A 16,828-nucleotide genomic window follows, 5' to 3' on the forward strand; every position below is an offset into this window, starting at 1 on the left:
CAGAGAAATAGGACTCCCTCTTTCAGGTTTCCAAATGGAGTGGTAAGAATGACAGACAGCATGTGTAACCACAGTGAGCCCAGGGCCAGCGGACTGGCCAGAGCAGGATGGGCTGAGGAGTTTTAGGCATTTTAAGAAGTCTTTAAAAATTATATTTGGAATAATGATGTGTTGTAACCACTGGAAGAAGTGCCAACTATTCCAATGATTATAAAACATACTCATAAAGCAATGATGATAAGATCAGAAAGAATTTCCATGCACAGGTGTCAGAAAGTGGCCTGGGAACTCAGCTGCAGTGAAGGTGGAGTTGTGAGGACAGACCCAGAGCACTAGCCACATGGAGTCACAGTCCCGGGGTGGAAGGGAGTGCACAACTCACGGGTGAACAGACACACATATGTGCCAGGATGGGTGAGGGTGGGCACAACTCACAGGTGAACAGACACACGGATATCCCAGGGCAAGTGAGAGTGGGCATCTCACAGGTTAGTAGACACACAGGTGTTCCAGGGTGGGTGAGGGTGCAAACCTCCTGGGTGAACAGACACAAGGATGTGCCAGGGTGGGTGAGAGTGGGCACCTCATGGGTGAACAAACACATGGATGTCCCAGGGTGGGTGAGGGTGAACATGCCCATGGTTTTCAGCAACACAACTCAATGTGTTGATTGCAACCCATGGAACCAGAGAGTTAAAAATAACTCCAGAGAAGGGGGATTCTGTGGAAGAGTCTTCATTAAACTACAGTGCTATCTCCCTTCCCGCGAGCTGAGAACACTGCTGGTCGAGGTCCTCTGTGTCTTTACCAAACCTCGCTCTGTCTTCAGAATCTTCATTAAACTACAGTGCTATTTCCCTTCCCGTGACCTGAGAACACTGCTGGTTGAGGTCCTTTGTGTCTTTACCAAACCTCACTCTGCCTTCAGAAAGTAGTTTTCTAGGAGGTGTATAGAAAAGTTGAGAAACCACTATAAAACAAGCTGACTTAGGGGATATTTATACAATATCCCATCCAACAACAGTGGGATGTGCATTGTTTAAAGTGCACATGGAACATCCACCAACGTAAACCACCGGAGAGACCTGAGTGCAAGTCTCAGTGTCCTCAGGAGGGATGAAATGACAGGAGGGCTGAGTGTGCTGCTTGACCACACAGAATTGGAAATCATTAACAGAAAGACATTTAGAAAACTGCCACATACTTGGAAATTAAATAACACACTTTAAGACCTATGAGTAAAAATATAAATCACAATGGAAATTATGAAATATCTGGAATAAAATCAAAATGAAATCACCACATATCAATACTTATGGGATGCAGCTAACAAAGCATGTAGAGGAAAATGCATAGTAATTTGCTTTATCAGAAAAGAAGGCCTAAAATCAATTATCTGAGCTTCCAGCTTCAGAAGCTAAAGAAGCATATGTTGAACCCCAAAATAACTAAAAATAATAAAATAATCAAGAATTTAAAAACTCCACTGTTTGTCCATTTGCACTGCTTTAAAGGAATACCTGAGACTGGGCACTTTATAAGGAAAGGCCCATTGCTATCTGGCTCCTGGTTCTACAGGCTGTACAAGCATGGCACCTGCTCAGCTTCTGCTGAGGTCTCAGGATGCTTTACTCATGGTGGAAGGTGGACGGGGAGCAGGCATCACATGGCGTGAGAGGAGCAAGAGAGACAGAGAGGAGGAGTGCCAGGTTCTTGTGAACAATCAGCTCTCCATGAAGTAACAGAGCAAGACTTCACTCATTATTGTGGGGGTGACACCAAGCCTCTCATGAGGGAGCCATCCCCATGACCCAGTCACTTCCCACTAAGCCCTGCCTCCAACACGGGATCATGGTTCAACATGAGATTTGGAGGGGACACAAATCCACCGTATCACCTACCAAATAAGTGGACAAACAGGGAAATAAATAAAACCAAACCTAGTTTTTTTAATAGACCAATAAAATTGGCAAATTTCTAACTTTACTGATCATTATAAAACAAGAGAACAAATAAATTACCAATATTAGGTGTTATGGTTTGGCTGTGTCCTCACCCAAATCTCGTCTTGAATTCTCACATGTTGTGGGAGGGACCAGGTGAGAGGTAATTGAATCATGGGGTGGGTCTTTCCTGTGCTGTTCTTATGATAGTGAATAAGTCTCATGAGAGCTGATGGTTTTATACACGGGAGTTTCCCTTAACAAGCTCTCTTCTCTTGTCTGCCACCATGTGAATCGTGCCTTTCGCCGTCCACCATGATTGTGAGGCCTCCCCAGCCATGTGGAACTGTGAGTCCATTAAACCTCCTTCTTTTTTTTTTTTTTTTTTTTTTGAGACGGAGTCTCGCTCTGTCGCCCAAGCTGGAGTGCAATGGCCGGATCTCAGCTCACTGCAAGCTCCGCCTCCCGGGTTTACGCCATTCTCCTGCCTCAGCCTCCCGAGTAGCTGGGATTACAGGCGCCCGCCACCTCGCCCGGCTAGTTTTTTTTTTGTATATATTTAGTAGAGACGGGGTTTCACCGGGTTAGCCAGGATGGTCTCGATCTCCTGACCTCGTGATCCGCCCGTCTCGGCCTCCCAAAGTGCTGGGATTACAGGCTTGAGCCACCGCGCCCGGCCTAAACCTCCTTCTTTTGTAAATTGCCCAGTCTTGGGTATGTCTTTATTAGCAGCCTGAAAATGAACTAATACATCAGGAATGAATAAAAGGTTGCCACTACAGAATCTGGAGATATTTAAAGGAAACCAAAGAAATAATGCAAACAACTCTGTCAATACATTCAACAGCTTAGATGAAATAGGCAAATGACTGGAAATATATAATTTATGAAAAGGGATACAAGAAGAAATAGAAAATCTGAATAGTCCTTTATCAATTGAAGAGATTGGATTCATAATTAAAACCCTTCCCAAAAAGAAAATGCCAATCCCAAATGGCTTTGCTATTGAATTCTACCAACCATTTAGGGGAGAAATAAAACCAGTCTAACCCAAACTCTTCCAGAAAACCGTGGGGTAGACACAGCGTTGGCGAGGGTGCTAGGGATTAGGGGACGGAGGCTGAGGCCTCATGGGTGGCAGGGGCTCCCTTTGTGGGCTCTTGCCACGGACACAGGCCCCTGGGATGAGAGGGGGACTCACAGAGGAACAGCCACGCCTTGGCCCTGAGATAGCCTTGCAGGGAGAGGAACTGAAAATTTACCTGTTGGGGACAGTTGCCTACTTACTAAAACCATTCCAGCTACCACCACAGCCCCTGGAAGGCCATCCCCCCAGAAAATCCCCAAGGTCTCAGCAGGGCCTTGTCCACCTGTGCCCTCCAGTGTCACCCATGTCAACCTCACCTCAGAGGGGCCTGACGCACAGCCCTACAGGTGCGAACTCTGGGTCCTGAAAGCCCAAGTGGAACCTGGTGTCCCCAGAGGAGGACCTGGGGCAGTGCCAGTTTTGGGGAATCACATGCATCCATCCACCCACTCCATGATGCTTTTGTCCCCATCGAGCCCCTTGTCTCCTATGCAGGTGCAGCAGCCCCTCACTCTCCCCTCGCATTGCTGCTAAACTGGCAGAACCCTGGGGCAGGTGGCACACAGAGAGAGTGACCAGGCCCAGAGGCTGCAGTGCCTGGACCTCAAACCAGCTTCCCGGCAGGTGACCCTGCAGGGTGAGCTCTCCCAGGTGGGACAGTGGGTGAGACGGTCCTGGGGTCTGGAGAGCCCCACAACCCAGGGCATGGCAGCGAATGACCAGGCTCGGGAAAACCCAGGCATGGAGACTGAGCCGGGACTGAGCCTTCCTGGGTGTGACCGTGAGTCCCACCTGGTGGCCTCCCTGGAGGAATTAGACCACTGTCCCCTGTGACTTCTCGGTTAAGTCACTCATTCCTAGAAAGTCATGGCTGGAGGAAACCAATGTCAGCTCAAAACCATGTGTCCCCAGGAGCACAACAGGAAAAGAGAATCAGGTGACCAAGGGGAGTTTATTTGGGAGCAGGAAGAGGTGCTGACAGGTTCAAGTCAAGGCCGAGTGACCTGAGGCAGAAAAGCTGGGAGGGAGGACAGGGGACCCAGCAGGCAGGTGAGCACCTGCTAGGAGGCAAGAGCTGGGAAGCTGCGTGGATGGGGGCTCCTGGGAGCAAGGAGGGGTAGGTCACCTCAGCACATAGGGGCCCCGTCCCAGGTGGGGGCAACCTCTAACCCGAGTCAGGACCAGTTGGTCCTGGGGATGTGCCCATCAGCAACTGGACTCCTGGCCTGAGCCGAGCCCTCAGCAGGCCGGGCGGGAGCACACGGGGCGGCAGAGGAGGGACACGCAGGAGGCCGGGCGACAGCAGCTGGCTTGGCAGGAGGAGGTGGGGGCACAGTAGGAGGAGACGGGCACGCAGCAGGTGGACCTGCATACGGGGTGGCAGAGGAGGGACACGGAGGAGGAGGGTCTGCAGCAGGAGGTGGTGTAGCAAGCCGGTTGGCAGCTAGACTGCTGGCAGCATGAATTGGAAGCCCCAGAGCAGATGGGCACACAGGAGACGGGCTTGGAGCAGACAGGCTTGCAGCAGACGGGCACACAGCAGGACTGCTGGCACGGGGAAGAGGTGCAGCAAGCCGGCTGGCAGCTAGACTGCTGGCAGCATGAAATGGAACCCCCAGAGCAGATAGGCACACAGCAGACGGACTTGGAGCAGACAGACTTGCAGCAGACGGGCACACAGCAGGACTGCTGACACGGGGAAGAGGTGCAGCAAGCCGGCTGGCAGCTGGACTGTTGGCAGCATGAAGAGGAATCCCCAGAGCAGACGGGCACACAGGAGACGGGTTTGCAGCAGACAGGCTTGCAGCAGACGGGCACACAGCAGGACTGCTGGCACGGGGAGGAGGTGCAGCAAGCCGGCTGGCAGCTAGACTGCTGGCAGCATGAAGAGGAATCCCCAGAGCAGGTGGGCACACAGCAGACGGACTTGCAGCAGACGGGCACACAGCAGGACTGCTGGCAGGGGGAGGAGGTGCAGCAAGCCGGCTGGCAGCTAGACTGCTGGCAGCACGAGGGTGTGCAGGAGCTGGTGCAGCCTGATTGGCAGGGGCTGGGCTCACAGGCCGCCTGGCAGCAGGGGCTGGACATACAGCTCACTGGGGTGCAGACCAGGGTCAGGCAGGAGGCCGGGGTGCAGCAGCTGGGGGCGCAGCAGGGGGGCTCACAGCAGGTCTCTGGGCAGTCGTCCACCTGCCAGGAGTCGGAGTAAGTGCTGGAGCAGACGGACATGGTGGACGCGGCCATGCTGGGGTGGGAGGAGATGAGCTGGGGGAGGTGTGAGGGAGTGAGTGAGCGAGTGAGTGAGCTGCTCAGGGCTGTGGGGCTTTTAAATCCCTCCCTGGCGTGTGTTGTCCTGACAGGAGGCTCCACAAGCTTCTCTTCCTTGTTGGTGTTTAGAGCTGGTGGCTGGAGATGCGTCATTAGTGCTGGTTTATCTCTTTGTTTTCCCCTCATTAAACTTGTGTGTATGTTGCAGGGCTCTGTTTCTTCATCGGTTTTTATTTTGGCCCAGAAATGTGGTGGAAAATATTTCAAGAAAGCTTTTGTTGAGTTGAGGTTTTAGAGATGAAGACTTCTCTAAAGGGAGGAATTCTAGTTTCACGTATCCTGTGTTTGGACTGATTGGATATATTTTATTCCTTTTAGCATATTAAAATATAAATATGTAGAAAAATATGCATTTCTTATAAAATGCAACTGGCACAGAGGGTAAGACGAAGCTAAGTGGCCCTCCCTTCAACCCCTCGTGCCTCGTAAGGGGAAGAGAGTCAGTATGTGGTGGATCCGTGCTTTACCTTTGTCTCTTCAGCTTTTCCATGCCGCCCTCAGAGACCTCTCTGTTTTATTTGAAGCCGCACTCTGGGTTTTCTCCATGTTTATTTCATCATGGTGACAGATCAAGTACTTTTTCACATATGGTGATTTTAGGACATGCATTTTAAAATTTCTTTCTTGCCTGGCTGGGCACAGTGGCTCACCCACCTGTAATTCCAGCACTTTGGGAGGCCAAGGCGGGCAGATCACGAGGTCAGGAGATCGAGACCATCCTGGCTAACACGGTGAAAATCCGTCTCTACTAAAATTACAAAAAAATTAGCTGGGTGTGGTGGTGGGTGCCTGTAGTCCCAGCTACTCAGGAGGCTGAGGCACGAGAATGGTGTGAACCCGGGAGGCGGAGGTTGCAGTGAGCTGAGATCGTGCCACTGCACTCCAGCCTGGGTGACAGAGTGAGACTCCATCTCAAAAAAATAAAAAGATTTCTTTCTTGCCTAAAAATGTACTCAACTTTACTCTCACACTTATATGATAGTTTAGCTGGGTATATAATTCTAGTTTTAAATCAGAATTATTATTATTATAAATAATAATTAAAAAATCTGTTTTCTCAAAATGATGAACCCGTGTCACCATTTTTCTGTGGTGTCCAGTGTTGCTGATGGAAGACTGAGGCTGGTCATTTGTCATTTTTTATTGTTTGCCTCTCTCTCTCCTTTTTTTTTTTTTTTTTTTTTTAACTCTCTGGGAACATTTGGTTTTCTTTTTATTCTTGTTTTGTTTCTATTAGTATGCATTATTTTACTTTCTGTGGTTAGAATTCATTGAGCCTTTCAATGTGGAGACTCAGAAAGTGTCTTGCACTCTTAAAAATAACTTCTCTCTCGAGGTCTTTCCTTTTGTGACTTTGATTTTGTCTCATGATGAATGAAACACATTTTTGGCTCACTGTAATGATGTTATGTTGAGCATTTAAACGTTTTCCCCTCATTTCACTGGACATCAGTTAAGCTCTGCTCATTGGTGGCAGTTCATTTGATTTTCTGAGTAAAAGACTATTTTATTCTAGGGCATTGGGGTCCTGATCCAGTTTACATCCTAATTTGTTTCCATCTGTTTCTCTTTTCTACAAATATATAAAGGATTTTAAAGAGCCTCCCTTTCTCTTAGACAATTTTGATTTTATTTTTTTATAACTCTTTGAATATCCTTTCAGTGATTAGTAGAGGTTGTGGAAGAACTGTAGGCTTAACCCACTCTCTGGGACTGAAGGACTCGATACTCCTTTCAGGAAATGACAGGAAAGCCAGGAAGGCTAGGATGACATTGTATTAGTGGGTGTGCTACAGACACGCACAGCGCAGGTGCAGTCTCCACACCAGCCACAGTGTGAGGGGCGACTCTGCAGCCCATTTTGACAGATGCAGAAATGCTGAGAAGATAAGTCACCGTGAAAGAGGATAGCTGGCCAGCAGTGAACCCAACAACCAGAGCTCTCGCTCCTTTCCCTCGTGGCCATAAATGGCTCCGTTCCGTCACACCGCTCCCAGAAGAGTGTGTGCTTCCTGAGGGGGAGGCAGGGAGGGAGGTGGTCCTGAGCCAGCGGGGTGTGGTAAGGCCGACATGGCTTCCAGGACAAGCCCTGGGGCCTGTATGATAATTTGCTTTACTTTTCCCACCGCTGTCTCTGGCAGCCTCCTTAATCGAATGGGCGTGGTGATTCCTCATCTCTTTATTCCTATTGGTGATCCACGCCCTCTGTCGCTCCCTTCTCCTGGTGTCTGAACCACCCATCACTGTCCAAAGTGTCTTTCCACGGTCATTGCTGTGCCCACAACACCTCCAGGTTCTCGGGGTGCCCGATCTAAGTCCACACCCTGCGCTCAGTGGAGACGTGTCTTTTTGGATCATGGAACTTTTCATGGGGCCACCACAGTAGTTTCCACAGACAATCGAATGATCACACCAACCTTTTCCTTCCTTCCTTCCTTCCTTCCTCCCTTCCTCTTTTCTTTCTTCTTTCTTTCTCTCTCTCTCTCTTTCTCTCTTTCTTTGTTTTTGATACATAGTCTCACTCTGTCACCCAGGCTGGAGTGCTGTGGTGCTGCAGTCCCTGCCTCCCAGGTTCAAGCGATTCTCCTGCCTTTGCCTCCCGAGTAGCTGGGATTACAGGTGTGGGCCACCACATCCAGCTTCCTTCCTTCCTTCCTTCCTTCCTTCCTTCCTTCCTTCCTTCCTTCCTTCCTTCCTTTCCTTCCTTCCTTCCTTCCTTCCTTCCTTCCTTCCTTCCTTCCTTCCTTCCTTCCTTCCTTCTCTCTCTCTCCTTTTCTCTTTCTCTCTCTCTCTCTCTCTCTTTCTTTCTTTTTTTGTATTTTTAGTAGAGATGGGGTTTGGCCATGTTGGCCAGGCTGGTCTCGAACTTGTGGCCTCAAGTGATCCATCCGCTTTGGTCTCCCAAAGTGCTGGGATTACAGGTGTGAGCCACTGCACCCGGCCAGATCACATCATTTCTTAACTCAAGCGGACACTCTGGGGATCTGAGTGAGCTGAGCTGCAGAGATTAACTGGCCCTGGCTGGGGGAAGGAGGTGATGGGAGGGAATGTGAGTCTGGAGGGCAGGGTGGCCCACGGCTGTGTCTTCTGCAAGTGACACACATTTGGATTCTTTTTTTCCAGAACGTAGTCTTTTATTTGACTCTCTTTCGTCATGGCTGGCTGCCCAGCACAACGCTGGAGACGCGCTGACAGCAGCCTCTGGTCTTGTTTCCAAAGTTAACAAGAGCACCTCCCACAGCTCCACACTAAGCCAGCGTTTGCTGGTGCGTGACGCAGCCTTGGTCTCAAGCATGCAGTGTTTTTTCACTCTAGGTTACCAGGAATTTCGCCTCAGGCTTTTAAGGAAAGAGTGAGTTTGTTCGTGTGTGTGTGTGTGTGTGTGTGTGAATGTGTGTGTATTAATCTACTGAGAGCTCCAGTGGCTTTTCTGCTTCTGTTTTATGAGTATAGTTAATGATACCCTTTGTAACTTTTGATCTAAGATATACATTACTTGATAATGGCTCATTATCCCCTTTTTCCCAGCCTTATTGAGATATAATTGACAAATAAGAATTATATAAATTCAAGGTGTACAACATGACGTCTTGAGACATGTACACATTGTGTGATGATTACTACAGTCAAGCTAATTAAATGTCCATCATCCACGCAGTTACTTTTATTTTGTGATGAGACATTTAAGATGGACTCTTAGCCGATTTCAGTGTTACTGCGTTGCATTCTGTGTCACGGCCAACTGTCCCCGTGCTGCACACGAGGTTTCCAGAACTGACTCATCCCGCACAGCGGAAGCTGTATCCTGCCATCAACATCGAAGTGGATGAAGCACACAGTTCTCGCACACCTGTATTAATAATCGCTGAAAGGATATGTAAAGAGTTATGAAAAATGAAAACTCCCTGCACACCCAGCCCCTGTGAATCCCCACTCTACTCTCTGCTTTGCTGAGCTTGGCTCCTTTAGATTCCACATATAAACGAGGTCTGCAGTCTTTGTCTTTCTGTGGCCTGGGTCACTTCTCCTAGTATAGTGTCTGCAGGTTCATCCATGTTGCCACAAAATGAGAGGATCTCCCTCCTTCCTTTTTTTTTTTTTTTTTTTTTTGAGACGGAGTCTTACTCTGTCACCCAGGCTGGAGTGCAGTGGTGCGATCTCGGCTCAATGCAAGCTCTGCCTCCCAGGTTCACGCTATTCTCCTGCCTCAGCCTCCTGAGTAGCTGGGACTACAGGCGCCGACACCACGCCCAGCTAATTTTTTGCATTTTTAGTAGAGATGGGGTTTCACCATGTTAGCCAGGATGATCTCGAGCTCCTGACCTCGTGATCTGCCCGTCTCATCCTCCCAAAGTGCTGGGATTACAGGCGTAAGCCACCGCACCCGGCCTCTCCCTCCTTTCTATGGCTGAGTCGTACTCCATCATGCCTATACACCACATTTTCTTTATCCACTCATCTGTTGATGGACACTTACGTTGCTTCCGTATCTCGGCTGTTGTGAGTAGTGCTGCAGTTAACATGGAAGGTCAGGTATCTCTCTGAGATCTGGCTTTAATTTGTCTTGTATATACAAGATTGCTCACCACATGGTAGTTCTATTTTTAATTTGCTGAGGAGCTTTGATATTGTCTTCCATAATAGCTGTATGTAACAGCTTAGTTTTTCTTTAACATAGGCACATAGAATCTCTTACTTTATCTTTTTAAATGGGATTGATTTACAGTCCTCTCTCCCTCTCTCTCTCTCTCTCTCACACACACACACAATTGTTCCTGGTTTTGGCATCAGGATGTCACCAGTCTTACTAGAGGAATCCAGAAGATCTCTGGCTTCTTCTGAGCTCTGGAATATTTCATGTGTCACAGGAAGGTCTTATATTGAAGGCTGATGATATACACCTTTAAAACATCTGAGTCTGCCTTCTGAAGAATATCTTTCAAGACCATTTCCATATTTTCCTGGACATCATTGTGTTAAAATTTTCATTTTATTATTCAGTATTGGTAATTTATATTTTTTAGAACATAGTACATTTCATTTATGTTTTCAAATTTTAGGATAATATATATCCATGCTACTTTCTTTTACATAAAAACAAAAATCTCTGAATCTGTGGGCATGTTTCTTTTTCTATCTTTAATGTCTGCTTGTTTTTATTAGACTGTATTTTTATTTTCTTTAGATTTTCCTTGATGAACATCTGTGGATTTTTGTGGACATTTGAAAACAGGGGGTCGTGTTCCTTCTTGTTGGAGATTGTTGAGTAAAAGTTTCAGAAAGCGTTGTGGGTGGTAAACTTTCTGGATCCCTGTTGTTTAAGAACAGCCTTCCCACGGACACCTGCCCCAGCAGAGTCTAGGTGCGGAATTACTTCCCTCTGCCTTAGAAGTTGGGCCACGAATGTGTCTCATATTTGCACAACTTTAATCTTCTTGTGAAGTTTTTACTTTTTCCAGAATCTGGCACTATTCTCTCCTTCTTGTACTTCATTCATTTCACCAGACCCCTCCCCAGTCATTGTCATCAGCTGTGTTCATGCCCTTGGTCCCATCTTCTTTTAGTTCAAGGAACTTTTATTCCCATATAGGTTTGATGATTTTCTTCCATTCTTGGCTTCTCTCCCCGCTGTGATCCTGGTTAGGATCACAGACCCTGAGTCTCCTGGGTTCATCTCCCTTAGACCTCAGGCTTTTCTTGGCTTCATCTCTTTGTCCTTCTGCATCGGGTCTCAGTCAATCATTTTCTGAACTGGGGGTCATGGTGTCAGCTCTTCTGCCTTCAGGGTCTGTCATGCAGACTGTCATTGAGTTTCGTATGTTCAAAGTGTCATGATTTCAGTCTCCAGAAACCCAAGGTGTTTTCCTTTCTTCTCCTTCTCCTTTTTGTTAGCACTCTCTTCTTGTTTCATGGAGTAACGGCCTCTTTGTTTCCTGTATTATTGTTTGTTTAGACTTTGTTTCTCTGTCATGCTGTGATTTCTTCATGTATCTGAGGACCCTTAGTTGTTGTTCACGTTTTTAAGTGAGGGTCTAAATTGTTTGGCTTTCATTGCTGAAAGGTTCTCTGTGTGTAGACACGTGTATTCTTCTCACAGAGCAGACACTGGGGCTCTCAGGAGGCGGCCTTGTCTGCCGCTGGCTAAGTACAGGGGCTTTGGTTCATTTTGGCAACCAGAACTTCCTGGGGTGAGGTCTCTTTCTCCCATACTAGGACCCAGTCTGGGAGCCTCCTGGGCCACCCCTGCCCTGCCTAGCTCTTCTGCTGGACTCAGGGCACCAGGCGGTTCTTCTTTAGAACTCAACCCTCAGTTAAAGACGCCTGAGTGCCCATGGCCGTCCTCCTGTGCTGTCCCTGTGTCAGGGTCTCCGGGAAAAACCATTTGTCTTCAGTCCTGCTTCTGCCTCTCTTTCTGTTGAATTTTACAGTCAAGAAAACCTGATCTTTTTGTCTTGTCTGTCCCAGAAAATCCTTACTGACCTGGTCTGCAGATGGCATGCCTGTTTTCTATGACTGTTCTGGCACCATTCATTTTTATTTGGATGAAGGGGAGATGGAAGCATTGGCGAGTAGCCAGCCCAAATAGGGCTTAGGCTTTTAAAAAAAAATTACCAAGAGAAAATTCACAAGCCATGAAGCTCACCTACTGCAAGGACATATTCCATTTGTTTTTAGCATATTGCCAGTGTTTCTCAGCCATCACCAATATATAATTTTAAAACATTCCCCCCTCCAAAAAATCACACCAATCAGCATCACTCCCCATGTGCCCCTCCCCCAGCCTCAGGCACCTACTCATCTACTTTCTTTCTCTGTAGATTTGCCCATTCTGAGCCTCTCATACAAATAGAATCTCTGTAGATTTGCCCATTCTGAGCCTTTCATACAAACAGAATCCCACCAGGTTTCATACCAGGCATGCAGGGATGGTTTAACATTCACAATTCAACAAATATGATACACCACATAAACAGAATTAAAAACAAAAATCACGTGATCATTTCAATAGATGCAGAAAAAGCTTTTGACAAAATTCAGCATCTCTATGATTAAAACTCTCAGCAAAATCAACATCCAAGGGATATACTTCAATGTAATAAAAGCCATCTATGACAAACCCACAGCCAACATAACACTGAGTGGGGAGAAGTTGAAAGCACTCCCTCTGAGAACTGGAAAAAGATAGGGATGCCCACTCTCACCTCTTCTCTTCAACATAGTACTGGAAGTCCTAGCCAGAGCAATCAGACAAGAGAAAGAAATAAAAGGCATCCAGATCAGTTCAGAGGAAGTCAAACTGTCACTGTTTGCTGATGATATGATTGTACACCTAGAAAACCCCAAAGACTCCTCCAAAAAGCTCCTAGAACTGATAAAAGAATTCAGCAAAGTTTCCAGATACAAAACTAATGTACACAAATCAGTAGCTCTCCTATACACCAACAGCACCTAAGCTGAGAATCAAATCAAGAACCCAATCCCTTTAACAATAGCTACAAAAAAATAAAATACTCAGAAATATACCTAACCAAGGAGGTGAAAGACCTCTACAAGGGAAACTACAAAGCACTGCTAAAAGAAATCATAGAAAACAAACAGAAACACATCCCATGCTCATGGATGGGTAGAATCAATATTGCGAAAATGACCATAGTGCCAAAAGCAACTCAATGCAATTCCCATCAAAATACCACCATCATTCATCACTGAATTACAAAAAAAATTCTGTAATTCATATGGAACCAAAAAAGGGCCCGCATAGCCAAAGCAAGACTAAGCAAAAAGAACAAATCTGGAGGAATCACATTACCTGATTTCAAACTATACTATAAAGCCACAGTCACCAAAACAGCATTGGTATAAAAATAAGCACATAGACCAATGGAACAGAATAGAGAACCCAGAAATAAACCCAAATACGTACAGCCAACTGATCTTTGACAAAGAAAACAAAAACATAGAGTGGGGAAAGGACAGTCTATTCAACAAATGGTGCTGGGATAATTGGCAAGCCACATGTAGGAGAATGAAACTGGATCCTCGTCTCTCACCTTATACAAAAATCAACTCAAGATGGATCAAGGACTTAAATCCAAGACCTGAAACTATAAAAATTCTAGAAGATAACATTGAAACACCTCTTCTAGACATTGGCTTAGGCAAGGATTTCATGACCAAGAACCCAAAAGCAAATGCAATAAAAACAAAGATAAATAGCTGAGACTTAATTAAACCAAAGCACTTTTGCATGGCTAAAGAAACAGTCATCAGAGCAAATAGATAACCCACAGAGTGGGAGAAAATCTTCACAATCTATACATCTGACAAAGGACTAATGTCCAGAACCTACAACAAACTCAAACAAATTAGCAAGAAAAAAACAAACAATCCCATCAAAAAGTGGGCTAAGGACGCGAATGGACAATTCTCAAAAGAAGATATACAAATGGCCAACAAACATATGAAAAAAGCTCATCACCACTAATGATGAAGGAAATGCAAATCAAAACCACAATGGGATACCACCTTACTCTTGCAAGAATGGCCATAATCAAAAAATCAAAAAATAATAGATGGTGGCATGAATGTGGTGACAAGGGAACACTTCTACACTCCTAGTGGGAATTTAAACGAGTACAACCACTGTGGAAAACAGTGTGGAGATTCCTTAAAGAACTAAAAGTAGAGCTACCATTTGATCCAGCAAATCCACTACTGGGTATCTACCCAGAGGAAAAGAAGTCATCATACAAAAAAGATACTTGCACACACGTTTACAGCAGCACAATTCGCAATGGCAAAAATGTGGAACCAACCCAAATTCCCATCAATCAACGAGTGGATAAAGAAACTGAGACATATATATATGATGGAATACTACTCAGTAATAAAAAGAAATGAATTAATGGCATTCACAGAGATCTGGATGAGATTGGAGATTATTATTCTAAGTGAAGTAACTCAGGAATGAAAAACCAAACATCATATGTTCTTACTCATAAGTGGGAGCTAAGCTCTGAGGATACAAAGGCATAAGAATGACACAATGGACTTTGGGGACTCAGGGGGAAAGGGTGGGAAGGGGGTGAGGGATAAAAAACTACAAATAGGGTGCAGTGTATACTGCTAGAATGATGGGTGCACTAAATATATCATATATGACCACTAAATTACTAATCCATGTAACCAAACACCACCTGTTCCCCAATAACTTAAATAAACTATAAAATAAAAATATAAAATAAAAAAACCCAGACAGAATGTCACCACATGTGGGCTCTCACTGAGCATCATGCTTTCAAGGCTCATGCATGTTGTAGCCTGTATCAGTATTGGATTCCTTTTCATGGCTGAATAATATTCCCCAAGGGAATGGGCCACATTTTGCTTGTGTGGATGGGCTGTGGTTTGCTTTGTCCTCTGATGGACATTTAGGCTCTTTCCGCTTCTTGGCTACTGTTAGTCATGCTGTGTACATGGGTACACCAGTCTTTGGCTGCTGTCAGCGGTGCTGCGTACATGGATGCACAGACCTGTGTGTGGACATTTGTTTCATTCCTCTGGGGTAGATACCTAGAACTGGAGTGGCAGGATCACAGGGTCACTTTGTGAGTGACCATTTTGAGGGATGGTTTCCCAAGGTGCTTTCACTGGGGGTTGAAGCTCTGATGAAGCAGAAGACACATCGAATGAGGACCCAGAGCAGGGGTCAGAGGTGAGACCTGGACACCAGGCGGTGTCCTCCCTGGGGATGGCCAGACAGGCTGGGTCCTATCAGTGCCTCGGACGAGGGCAGGTGGGGACAATGACAAACATGGAGGAGGTCAGAGAGCCAGCCCCGGGCCCTCCTCCCGGCTCTCTGTTCTGACCCTGTGGCCGTCAGTGGGCACAGTGAGGCGGGTGGGACTCAGACATGCATGTGTGGGGAGCCCCTCCCCAGGATGGCCCTGGAGCCCTAGGATGAAGGCTCGGCCCCCACCAGCTACCCAGAGAACCAGGGCAGGAAGCAAACATCTCTGTCCCTGGAGGCCCTCATCTGTCCCTTCATGGGGACCTGGCTTTGCTTCTAAAGAGGTGGACAAGGCTGTGTCAGTTTGGCCTCTGGCCTTGGAGATGGCTGCTGCTGGCTGTCCTGGGTGGTCTGTCCTGGGTGGTCTGTCCTGGGGGGTCTGTCCTGGGGGTTCTGTCCTGGGCAGTCTGTCCTGGGGGGTCTGTCCTGGGCGGTCTGTCCTGGGGGGTCTGTCCTGGGGGGTCTGTCCTGGGCGGTCTGTCCTGGGGGGTCTGTCCTGGGGGGTCTGTCCTGGGCGGTCTGTCCTGGGGGGTCTGTCCTGGGCGGTCTGTCCTGGGGGGTCTGTCCTGGGGGGTCTGTCCTGGGCGGTCTGTCCTGGGGGGTCTGTCCTGGGCGGTCTGTCCTGGGGGGTCTGTCCTGGGGGGTCTGTCCTGGGCGGTCTGTCCTGGGGGGTCTGTCCTGGGCGGTCTGTCCTGGGGGGTCTGTCCTGGGCGGTCTGTCCTGGGGGGTCTGTACTGGGGGGTCTGTCCTGGGCGGTCTGTCCTGGGGGGTCTGTCCTGGGCGGTCTGTCCTGGGGGGTCTGTCCTGGGGGGTCTGTCCTGGGCGGTCTGTCCTGGGGGGTCTGTCCTGGGCGGTCTGTCCTGGGGGGTCTGTCCTGGGGGGTCTGTCCTGGGCGGTCTGTCCTGGGGTGTCTGTCCTGGGGGGTCTGTCCTGGGGGGTCTGCCTCAAGGCGAGTGGGGGAGGTGGCTGTGCTGAGCACAGTGAACTGTGTCGGGTGGGACTCCGGGAGGTCCCGGTGCTGGGGCTGGAGGCCTCTGGCATTGACATGCAAGGGTCATTTGCTGGGGCAGTAGCCAGACCTGGGCTCTTAAATGCGCACAGCAACCAGGCAGAAAGAGTGTGGCGGCTCGTACCACTCGCCCACCGCGGCATCTGGTACCACGTCTGAGTGCCAGAGCAGAAGGTGGCAGGCAGAGCTAAGGGCTATTTGGGAGAGAGTTGGGAGGCTGGGGGTGTGGGGAGAGGGTCCTCGGGATCAGAGTTCAGGACCACGGGACCAGGAGGGAGCCAGGACCCTGAATCTCTAGGTGAGGCCGCATGGGGCAGGGGGGCCGCAGGCTTGGTTAGTGGGTGCCATGGTCCCTGCCCATCTGTGCTCTCGCCAGTGATGCCTGAGCAATGGGTATTCAAGAACCCCATGAAGAACCCCAGGCTGCTGGGCTCAAGTCCTGGGGGACGGGTGGTCCCATGTCTTACTGTGGAGGAGACGAGGGCTGCAGGGATGGGCACTGTGGTCCATAGCTGGTCTCCCCAGGGGTAACAGGACCGGTGAGGCTGCTGGGTGGAGCCAGGCCCCGGGTGGGCTACCCCAGTCCTGGGGGGCAGCCATGGAGCTGGGGAGGGTGAATGTGGCTCAGGGGCCCAGAGCTGCTGCCAGGGTCCACTTTGTGCCAAAACTCC

The 16,828-nt window shown here is 48.2% G+C and overlaps 2 protein-coding genes across 6 annotated transcripts in view; both read right to left on the bottom strand.

The window, feature by feature from the left end:
* The window catches only part of TSPEAR (thrombospondin type laminin G domain and EAR repeats), a 209,626-nt gene that overhangs the window by 76,060 nt on the left and 116,738 nt on the right, over positions 1–16,828 (bottom strand). The window lies entirely within an intron of this gene.
* On the bottom strand, positions 4,065–6,035 carry LOC103219912 (uncharacterized). 5 transcript variants are annotated; one of them, XM_073012380.1, is made up of 2 exons: positions 4,954–6,035; positions 4,065–4,575 (listed from the first exon to the last, which is right to left on the bottom strand). In XM_073012380.1, exons 1-2 carry the CDS (start codon positions 5,482–5,484, stop codon positions 4,270–4,272), a joined length of 837 nt encoding a protein of 278 aa, XP_072868481.1. In that variant the 5' UTR covers positions 5,485–6,035; the 3' UTR covers positions 4,065–4,269. The 5 variants fall into 5 exon arrangements, with proteins under 5 accessions (XP_072868481.1, XP_072868468.1, XP_072868476.1 ...); XM_073012367.1 differs by having other exon boundaries at positions 4,065–4,830; XM_073012375.1 differs by having other exon boundaries at positions 4,065–4,674; positions 4,828–6,035.

This window comes from Chlorocebus sabaeus, chromosome 2 (genome assembly GCF_047675955.1).
Source record: "Chlorocebus sabaeus isolate Y175 chromosome 2, mChlSab1.0.hap1, whole genome shotgun sequence".
Lineage (NCBI taxonomy): Eukaryota > Metazoa > Chordata > Mammalia > Primates > Cercopithecidae > Chlorocebus > Chlorocebus sabaeus.

Coding starts and splice junctions, on each gene's coding strand:
- LOC103219912 (XM_073012367.1), bottom strand. CDS start 5,484: ATGAGGGGAAAACAAAGAGATAAACCAGCACTAATGACGCATCTCCAG. Junction 4,831..4,953: donor TGCCCGTCTGCTGCAAGTCC/GTCTGCTGTGTG, acceptor GTCTGCTGCAAG/CCTGTCTGCTGCAAACCCGT.